Below are 11019 nucleotides of genomic sequence, written 5' to 3'. Positions count from 1 at the left end.
GGTAAAGAGAAGCCTTTTACTCACATTATCAATTTGAAGAACAATACTTTTGCTATTTTTTATGTTAGAACAATTCTAGGACATTCCCCTGAAAAGTAGGTGTCCAGTGGCTATGAGAATGCTTATCTTCAAGCAATTTTTAAAGGAGTAAGATCAGCATGAAACAGAATTTGAAATTCCAAACTAGGGGGTGTGTGGGGAAAAAGAGGAAGGAATTTTACATCTGAATAGGAAAGACTCATTCACCAACAAAGAGTTGGGGTGCTTCCAAAATAAACTTTGGTAGAGAAAACAGGAATGCTAAATCCTAGGAAGCCTGTAACAATCTATAATTGGTCCAAGTTAAAGACAAAACTGTGCAAACAACATTAAAGGAAGTTGAAAACTAGTTGATGAATTTTTGCTCCTGTAAAAATTTACAAATATGTGGGTTTTGGTCTCTTTTGCGATGTTCGTATTGTATTCATTTTTAATATGAAGAAAGTTGGATTTTTCTCTCCTACCATGTTCTTCTAGTACAACTGATCACCAATTTTCTATTTCAGCTATTTTTATAAGTACCTGTTAATCAGCACAGTAAACTGAGGGCTAAGCCATATACACATCCCAGAGTCACAAATGGAAAATTTTAGGATGTGCATATATAAGAGATTAGGTAAGCAACTGTCCCTCTACTTGAAAACTTGTTTCCAAATAAATTTTTTTTAAAACATCCCTTTCAGTGTAACAGAACATTACTTAGTAAAATATCAATAGCTGTGACAACTTATTTTTCTTTTCAAGGGAAATCACAAAACAAGTGTACAACCAAGTCCAAGGTGGTTTTTCTATTTGATAAATACATCCAGAACTCTGTACAGTAAATAAAGTCTGCATGCAGTTTAAGTATCTTTAAATGACATTTTAAGCAAATAAACCTTTTGCTTCATAATTAATGGTGTATAAGAATCCCCCCTCCTCTTTTAACAGCCATAGGGACCTCTTCCCCAGTTCCAAAGAGGAATCATGAAGACCAGGTACTTTCTTAAGAGTTTTCTGCACATCATACTAAATAACATGCAAAGAGTTCAACAACATTCTTCTTAAAGGTAAGTATTACTCTTTAAATGGGCATGTTAACCACTGAAAAAGTCCACTCAACTATTTCCATTACACTGCTTCATTTGGTCATCGGTAGTATAAAAGAAGTCAAATAATATAGGATCAACAGGTTAGTTTATCCACTGGCTACTGCTTATTACATCAATGCTGCAAGGCCAACATTTTATGCAATGTAGTTGTACTGATTTGGGTTTTCCTTATCTCTTTCCATGTAGTCCCGGTCAATTAATGATTCTATTCTCTTCTTAAGATCAGCAGGCTGTAAAAGAGGGCAAATTTTTAGTGCAAAGCTCATAATCATTGGCTTAAGTCCATTTATCAATACTCCATTTAAAAAAAAAACAGTTTTGGCTCACTGATTTAATGTAATCTCCTTAATTTTTATTTTTTAAATCTCCTTAAATTTTTAAAGAGAAAAGTCTAATGAAAATAAGCCAGGTTAAGAAATGTTTTTTATTACACATATACTGTCACACCTTGTCATATTGTTATGTGATACTTTCTATTACTTCTCTATTTTAAAAAGGTTTTCTAAGAACCAGCTATTCTCTGCACAGCTAAATACAAAAGACTAACTTATCCTAATTTCACATGAGGAACATATTGTTTAGGGAAACAGAATGCTATTTAGTTTTGCCAAAACAGTTTGAAAAGATAAGTAGACCTTTACTTTGGGCAAAAGCTAGTTCTCAAAGTTAGGTTGCATTTTTATAAATTAAATAAAAAATTTACTGGGGAAATCACTAACGACTACTACAAATGGTTTGATGAGTGAAGTATCATCTCATATTTCAGATTTTGGTATTTCAGCTTTAATGTGAGATTGAACTGTTACCTACTATAAATGATTTGGATTTCTGAATCCTACTTGTGGTTATAAAAATCATCAAGAAACGTTACAGCTTATCCTCATGATTGCATTCTTAGCTCTTCCATGACAAAATTCCACTGTCTTTTGTATCTAGCTTATAAAAAGACTATAATCTTGCTTGCTAATACAGAGTTTTCCAGATTATGTAAAATGTTCACTTAATCAAGTGGGGTAAAGAGGGAAAGTAGTCTGATGGGGCAGCCAAAATTTCAGCCAGTAATTTTACCCAGTAATTCCGAGGTCTGAAAATCAAAATGGCTTTCTCTTAATTATGGTGAGGGACCTAGAATATCAGCACAATATTTACTATAGTTATCCTCTAACTTGCCTAGCCTCGCTGATCTCTCTGGCTGGAAGTGAAATGGTTATTAGGCAGAGCATGAGGGTGAGAGTGTGGTAATAACAAGGCAGTATTAGGTTTGGAGAGGAGAGAAAGCCAACCTTATTAGAATTAACAGCTAGTGAGCACTTACTATGTGCCAGGCCCAGTGTTAAATTTTTCACTTACATTATCTCATTTAAGCCTCACAATAATCCTATGCGGTAAGTACCATCATTATCCTCATTTTACAAATGAGGAAACAAGATCAACGAGGTGAAGTGATTTACCTAAACTCAAAGCTCATGAGAACCCCAACAGCCAAGAATCTGTCCAAACTCTATTAAGTGTTTATCATTGTGAGGATTTGGGAATCTTTTAAAACTTGTTAAACACTCCAGTACAACACCACACTGTCTAAGCCTCTTTATTATTGGGCATTTATATTGGAACATGTCCATTTAATGACCAATTTCAGTTTGCCAGAACCATGGCTAAACTTTTCAAAAAGACGCCTAATGATGACTAGTTATCTGTACAGAGTTTAAGGACACTTATATAAGCTAACTAAACAGGAGATTTAATTTAATTTAAAATAACCAAATCTGTCAAATACCAAGTTATTTCAAGGAAGAAAAAAAATAACAAAGAAGCTCAAAACAAACACAGTAAATGAACTTGGAAATTTCAGATTCATTCAGCTGCTAAACTTTCAAGAATAAGCTTTTATAAATTGTTCTCCCCTTTTGTCACAGCTGCCCACATATGCCAACAAAGGTTTTTTTGAATCATATATATGAGCATGATAAATCTGTCCCTCCAAATGGTCTTGAGGCTTTAATCCGTGTTTGTAAGATTCGTGTCTGAAAACCTAACGTACTCTTTTACATATAACAAGCTCAATATGGAAACACAGAAGTACCTACCTTAACTGGAAATTTCAACTGGTTGTACACTTCCGAAACAAGGAGATTGTGGCTAAGTGTCTTTCTCATCTTCATAATTCGAACAATTGCAGCATCAATTTGATACTGTCTATCTTGAAATACTCTCTCTGTAGTGCTTGCTTGTTCCTCAACCTAACAAAAAAAGTTTTAAACTCAGGAATTGTACCTGAAGTGAAACTTGATTACTTACATAAATGATACATTTTGTGTACATGACACACTGTTAATGCTTTAAATATACTGAATTATCTAAAGGAACCTTACAAATAGACAATGACAGAAAAAACTCTACAAACATAACTCCTTTCTGACCTAATTATATTGCCCCTCACCAATGAAGTAATGCCAATATTAGTTAACAGAAAAATACCATCTTTCAAGTTGCCTTTCTATTTTTTTTTTTAAGTTTTTTCCCTTTTTCTCCCCAAAGCCCCCCGGTACACAGTTGTGTATTTTAGTTGTGGGTCCTTCTAGTTGTAGCATGTGGGACACCGCCTCAGTGTGGCCTGACAAGCAGTGCAATGTCCGTGCCCAGGATTCGAACCAACAAAACACTGGGCCGCTGCTGCGGAGCACGTGAACTTAACCACTCAGCCACGGGGCCAGCCCCTCAAGTTGCCTTTCTAGAAGTAGAGGCGGCTAATCCAGAATTTATCATTTTCTTTTACTCTGTCCTCAAAATCTTCTAAATGTATCACAATGCGTTATTGACCAGATTTCTGCATGACATTAGCTTATTTGTAAAAGTGACTGACTCTGACCTCTGACTCAAAGCATGGTACTAACTAGCTAAGCTAACTGGAGTCAAACTTTTTTAAAAAAATTATTTTGTAATATATAAATCAGAAATGCACAGGTAGTGCCTATAATCATTCAAGAATAACAGAAATTTAAGTGTTTAGGAGTCAGTTTACCAATTTTAATGCTAAAGAAAAAACGTTCATCTTTAGCACCTAATTAAAAAGAACAGTTAGGGCTTTTTGCAGTCAGTTTCTTTCTGATACAGCATACACGTTTTAAAAAGACAATAATCTTCTAAGGGATTATTACATCTTTGATGTGAATGTAAACAAGAAAGGAGCTTGTCTGAGATACTGACCTCAGCGCCACATTAAAACTTTTTCTCAAGTACTGCATTAAACCTTCTTGGACTGGAAACCAACTAGTTTCAAATGCTGCAGTTGATCGTTTGCTTAGTAAACATCTCTTACAAATTCAAATGGCAAAAACTAACAAAATATTCACTGTTAAGCAAAGAAATACTAACTAAATCATTCAGATTTTTCACCAAGCAAGTTGGCAAAGATTTAAAAAAGAAAACAATCTTTAGTGCTGGTGAAGGCACCATTAAGACAAGCACTCAGGCTGCTAAACAGTGTAAATTGGTCCAGCCTTTCTGGAACACAATATGGCACTACGTACTAGGACTCTTAAAATGTTCACACTCTTTTACCCAAAAGATCTACTTCCATGAATTTATCATAAAGGAAGGCTCAAAGAAATTAAGATTTAGGTACAAGGATGTTTCTTGCAGTTTTATTTACAATACTGAAAAGTTATGAATTTAATTGCCCAACAGTGGACATCGGTTGAATAAATTATAATAGCCATGTAAAAGAATACTGTGTGGCCATCTGTCATTTTATGAAGATTTTTAATGGCAAAGAAAAATTCTAAAGATTTAACGTTAAACAGAAAAAGCAGGATATAAAACTACACTGAGTGTCAGGCCCAATTGTGTGTACCTCCCTCCAAAAACACTGCAAAATCCAGGGGCCGGCCCCTTAGCCGAGCGGTTAAGTTTGCGCGCTCTGCTTCGGTGGCCCAGGGTTTTGCCAGTTCGAATCCTGGGCTTGGACATGGCACTGCTTGTCGAGCCATGCTGAGGCAGCATCCCATATGCCACAACTAGAAGGACCCACAACTAACTATGTACCGGGGGGGCTTTGGGAGGAAAAGGAAAAATAAAACCTTTAAAAAAAAAAACTGCAAAATCCAATCATGAAATACACTGAGCTAGATATAGGAACAAAAAATGTTAGTGGTAGTATTATAAGCATAAAATCTTCTTTATAAATTTTTATTATGAACACACATAATTCCAGTGCATTAGGATGAGGAGAATGCAAAAGAAATACCGTTTCTTTCATCTGAATTTGATTGATCTTTATCCTGAAGAGTTTGTGTTTGAAATCATCATTACAAATGAACTTGTCACCATCTTCGATATCTTTGCCTTTTGGATTTTTCGCCAGAACTCTAGCTTTGCCACAGGCCAATGACTGCAGTGTCCTCCGCAGCTCTCCATCCTCTGAAGAAGAAACAGCAGCTTAGTTATTTGTTACTTGCTCATCAATACAAACAGTGACATTCAACCTCAATCTAGCTTCCATCCATCCCTCTACTAAAACTGTTTCCTTTTTTCCCCAACGTCATCAGTAACTTCCTTTGTTCTATACAATGGCTTTTTTCCTGGTTATCCTCTAAAGGCTTCAATTATTCCATGTGGATAACTACCAAATCTTCAGAAATGACATCTCACTTCTTTCTAGTCCCACATTTAAAGGACACTTCCACCTGGCTATTTTATTATCATCAACTCCAGTTATGTCCAAAATTTCATTCATCATCTTCCCCATAAAACTGTGTCCTCTTTCCAACTGTTAGTCGTGAAGCTACCAACCAACTCTGGTGAGAAACCCTGCAATCATCTTTTAACTCTTCCTTCTCCTTCATCCTCCATGTACCTAGTAGTTGTTTGCTTAGAGATGCCTCTTCTCCATTCTCATTGCCCTCATTCTAGTCTAAGCCCCTCATCACTTTATGCCTGAATTACCCCACTAGCTTCTGGACTGGAATCTCTTCATCCTCCAAGCTGCCCTATAGTCTACTGACTCCAGGTAAGTTGTCCAAATAAGTCACTTCCATTATGTGTGTATATACACACTCGAGACCCTACAATGTAGGTTTCATCCACTGGATTCCTAAGGCTCTCCATGATCAGGCTCTACCCATCTTATCTATCTAACTTCATATCTCGCTACAGTCACATGCCACATAACCACGTTTCGGTCAACAACAGACCACATATATGACGGAGGTCCTATAAGTACCACATAGCCTGGGTATGTAGTAGGCGATACCATCTAGGTTGCGTAAGTACACTCTATGATGTTCACACAACAAAATCACCTAAGGATACATTTCTCAGAAGGCATCCTTGTTGTTAAGCGATGCATGACTGTACTCTATGCTGCAGTTAAACTCTTCATGACTCCTGCCCACACTGTGCTCATTCCCATCTCCAAGCCTTTTCTCACAATATTTCCCCTTGCAGCATATGCCTTCTCTCTAACTAAAACTTAAAGACCCAGCTCAAGTCCCACCTCCTTCACGAAGGCTTTCCCAATTGCGCCAGTCCACAGTGATCTCTTCCTTTGCTGAACTCCTAACACACTCCTACTCAGCACCAGATTGGTACTTATTGGTTGTGAATTTCCAGTGTCATTTCCCCCTTTCCCCATGGTGATATTATGCGTGCTGAGGAGAGGGATTATTTCTTTGTATCCCCCCAAAGCTCTTAATCTAGTGGAGTGCACGTAGTGGACACTGAATATTGCTTGCTAATCAACTGATTCAACACCAACCTATTCCGGTAGCCTGCTTGATCTCTTCTAAACTGAACTCCTCTCCCTCATTAAACATTAGCAGCACCAGTGTTTGAAAGAGAGAGACCTGGAGTTCTTTTTTACCCTGTTGGAGAAACAGCAGTGTTTAGCCATCATTTTTTTTAAAACACATGAAAAATTAATCAAATAACTAATCTCTTACAGGAAAAGCATTTTTCAATTAGTGGATTTAGAAACATGGATTAACATTATCCAGAAAAGCCAGTATGTTCAGTGTAGGATTTAGGTGTGATCCTACCTAAAATAGGAGCAAGGATTGGGTGACCTTTCTACAGGTATTTTTTTAAGCCTTATAATTAAAACAGAACAACAAAGTAATGAAAATTAATAACTCAGCCTTATGTGTCATTACAGATATTTATCACGAGAAGCAAGAAATCACTATTTCAAATGCGTTTCCGACTTGTTTGATTCAGATTAGTTATGAAAAGCTGTGGGAAATTTTTGAAATTAGTTATGGGAACTAGGTTCCCCTTAACACCCACTCCATCCTCTAGCTCCTAGTAACACGAAGTTTCCTATCAAGAAGTGGCAATGAAAATTCTGCATCCACAGGTGGGGAAAGGGTAGGAGAAAAGGGATGTTATTTTTGGTTTTGCAGCAGGACCAATTAACTGTGGAAAAGATCACATTCTTATAATATACACAAAGCTGTAACAAACTATCACTGTACCATGCAGATATTTAAGATAAATTTATAAAGTAGCTTAAACCTTCAGGTTAAGAGGGATGACCTCAATATCAAAAGATGAAGGTGAAAAGTAAGTTCTAGGAATATCCACTTACCTCTTTAAATTCTGCCTTTAGTACACAGTGTCCTAGAGTTGACTGCCATTGAAGTTTCCTGCCACTATGTTTGCCTAGGTAAAATGTCTTGAAAATTTCCTGAAGTTTTACCATCTATGGTAAATAAAATAAAGCTTTATTTAAGCTCTGTATCCAGTATCACAATTGCTACTCTTCACGTTTTATTTATTTTATACTTCATGTGTAATAATTTCTGGAAATTTCTAAGACGCTACCCAGTAGGTCCACCGATCACTTTGATGTAAGGTAATGATCTCTCCACTACAAAATCTAATGACATTAGTCTTTACACTTTGATCTCTCTGCAACATTTAATCATTCTCTCTTTTGAAACATTCACCACCAGTGGCTTTTGTGCCTCTGCACCATGCTGGTTCCTTTATCTCACTATTGCTTCTTCACTAGTTTCCTTCACAGGTTCTTCTTCCCACCACCTGCCAAATGTGAGCCTTTTCCCAAGCTCTGCCTCAGCCTTTTTCTTCCTATTTCTACATCCTCTTCCTTAAGGAGAGAGATCTACTCCCTGGGCTTCCACGATCATCTCCATGGAGGATTCTCAGTATCTATCTCTCTAGGCTTAACCCTTTTCCTAAACTTCAGTCCTGAGTTAGACTTTTCCCCAAGAGTTAGGATGGGTTTACTCACGTACCCATCACTCAGCAATCCAACCCCCAGGGGACAAATGGGCAAGAATTTCTGACTGCTGGGCAGAGTGATGGGTACAATCTGGGGAACTGAAAGACAAGTCAGGGAAATTGCCTCTGGACCCAGAAACGTGGCATCATTAGCTGTGCTCTAATGATATAAATTCAAGAGTAATATAAATAGAAGAGTAAAATATTAAAACATTTGGCATTTGGTGCTGGTGTGCTTATTGACACAAACTTTTAAAAAGTATTTAATTGTTCAATGACAAGCAAAATGGAAGTGTCATACATTTCTATGCTTATAACTCAAAGTCCTAAACAGCAATTCTTACCTCTGGTGGTAAATGGACTTCCATAGGCACGTAAGTTGGCCAATAACCCATTGTCAGGATATTCACAGTTAATTCAATATTCCCGGGTACATTCTGGTTCTGCATATACTACAATAAGATAAACACACATGTTGAGATCTTAAAAACAAAAGTGCATACATTTCATGTCATAAAAATGACCAATTAAAGAAGTTTCCCATTATAAAATTACATGCAAATACTGACCATCTTTAAAATAAAAGGCAACTATTAAAAGGACTAAAAATGAAGCCTATATTAAATGCACTAGAAAAGTGCATTGGTTAACATTTTGGTGTAATGGCAGACAAGGATCACATGACCTCGTTAGAGGCATTATCAACTTAAATAATTTCTCACATATGGCTGGGCTGTTACAGGATCTCTTCTCCATTCTTTCCCCCATACCACCTGCAGTCCCCACCTTTGGAGACCCCTATGTGGGCTTGGAACACCTTGCAGCAACCCCCATTCCTCACCCCACCAGCAAGCCCAAGTCTCCGGTTTTTCACTTGTTCCACTGCCTGTTTGCAGGGGGTGACCTGAAGTGGGGAAGGAAGAAGAAGGGGAAAGGGCAAAGCAGATAAACCCTATTCTGTAGCTACTATAGGACCCATGATCCTACTGACCCTGATCTTTTTCTTGAGTCTTCCACTCTCACTTCCCACTGTAGCAATACAGTGGTAAAGAAGTCATTACTAAAACCCTAATAGAAGAAAATCTAATTTGATATCACTATTACCTATGCTCTTAAATATTTCAAAATCACCTTCTACCAACATCTGCAAAACTGTGCATCTAGCTTTTCATTCCCAATGTCCCCAAAGGCCTTATACAACCACTCTATCACCTCCCTTCTTCCACATTGCCAGCTTTGAACATGCAAATAGCCAACAGTGATTAGATGCTGGAGAAAGCCCTGTTCTCACTACCTAGCTACAGCTTTTCTTGTCCTGACTTCAGTTCAATACATTTTATTTCTACTTTTGTGTTATCTTGGGTGTATATTGAGAATAAATTCAGAAGTAGGTCAGATTATACTTACATTTCATTGGTGGTATTTTTCTCTACTGTGAATACCATCTAAGGTGCTATGAAGCATGTACAACAAACATGTTTCTATTTATCCTCTTCAGCACACACCACAGCAAGGAGATAACTAAATATATTTAAGTTCGAGGAATTAAGTAAGAGTTTAACTCACTTTTACCTGTTTGAACTGAATCATGATGTCTTTAGAAAGTTCCATGTCTTTAAACATTCCTTCAAGTTTGCTGGTGAAAGCAGCTCCACATTCTATTAAAGATGTTTACACATTCATAATATTTTAAAGTGGTAAAAACAATTTAAAATTGAAAACATGAAATGCAAAACTTACTTTAGCATGAAATATGGTATTTAACCATTCACAAGAAAAAAAAAATCCTTACCCCAAAGTGTATGCCCCACTAATTCAGAGTGAAACTCTTTAATCCTGTAGTAACCTTACCTACTATTTAGGCATAAGATAAATGGGAAATTTTTATACAAATAAAAACAAGAACAATGCTTCACTATAAAAAAACCAACAACAGTGCTGGATATGTACAACAGATTGGAAATCTCCTGAGCTATTTTACATTTTCATCACACAAACGATGATTGACTAAAGAGGCAATCGACTGAAAAAAGCAAAACTTAAGCTAACTTTCCCTCAGAAATCAAAGACAGAATGAATGACAAACATACCATGTTTAAGTTTGGACAGCATTGATTTTTCAGCATCTACAGATGCACTCTTCCCAACTAACAGGCGCTTGGCTAAATCTTTCTTATAGAAGGCCTCAAAAACATCCTTGCCTATGTTAAATAAAACACAACTCATGATATTCCAATACGAAGTTCTGACAGAATTGCTTCAAAGTGCCTAATAAGTCACACCATTACTCCAAGTTATTTAAATTTATAGATTTTGTCCAAGTTTGTTAAATGCAAGAAACATTAGAGGTAGATTTTTGTGCCAGACATTTCAAAGGTTTTTGCTGTAAAGAATTAAGACTGCATTAACTTTTCTTTAGAAAAGCTTTAGCTGCCTGGTAGCTTTAGCATCAATACTCTAGAGATTAAAACAAGCAGCAAAAATCAAGGCTCTTAATAGTGGAAAAGTCAAAGCACAAAGCAATTAAGTAACATTCCTCAAGTACAAAATGAATTAAATGTAAGAAATAGAATTTTAAATCTCTAACTCCCAAATAAATACTCCCTCCAAGTTGATTACACTTGCTAGTTTCTGTTGAGTGCTTTGTTTT

General features: G+C 36.6%; 1 protein-coding gene across 3 annotated transcripts in view; it reads right to left on the bottom strand.

Moving 5' to 3' along the window:
• Positions 1-6: 6 nt before the first annotated feature.
• The window catches only part of CUL4B (cullin 4B), a 29619-nt gene continuing 18606 nt past the window's right edge, over positions 7-11019 (bottom strand). For 2 of the 3 annotated variants that reach the window (XM_046673398.1, XM_046673397.1), the window contains 8 exons: positions 10460-10570; positions 9936-10027; positions 8714-8821; positions 7714-7827; positions 6886-6991; positions 5377-5549; positions 3218-3370; positions 7-1360 (listed from right to left, as the gene is read on the bottom strand). In XM_046673398.1, the coding sequence (XP_046529354.1) occupies positions 1265-1360; positions 3218-3370; positions 5377-5549; positions 6886-6991; positions 7714-7827; positions 8714-8821; positions 9936-10027; positions 10460-10570 (953 nt within the window). In that variant the 3' untranslated portion in view covers positions 7-1264. The remainder of the gene's footprint in view (positions 1361-3217; positions 3371-5376; positions 5550-6885; positions 6992-7713; positions 7828-8713; positions 8822-9935; positions 10028-10459; positions 10571-11019) is intronic. The other variant, XM_046673399.1, reaches the window with a different exon arrangement.

The sequence above is a fragment of the Equus quagga genome, chromosome 10, assembly GCF_021613505.1.
Source record: "Equus quagga isolate Etosha38 chromosome 10, UCLA_HA_Equagga_1.0, whole genome shotgun sequence".
NCBI lineage: Eukaryota > Metazoa > Chordata > Mammalia > Perissodactyla > Equidae > Equus > Equus quagga.
The sequence above is the reverse complement of the archived record's forward strand: the minus strand, read 5'-3'. Positions and strand labels throughout refer to the sequence as shown.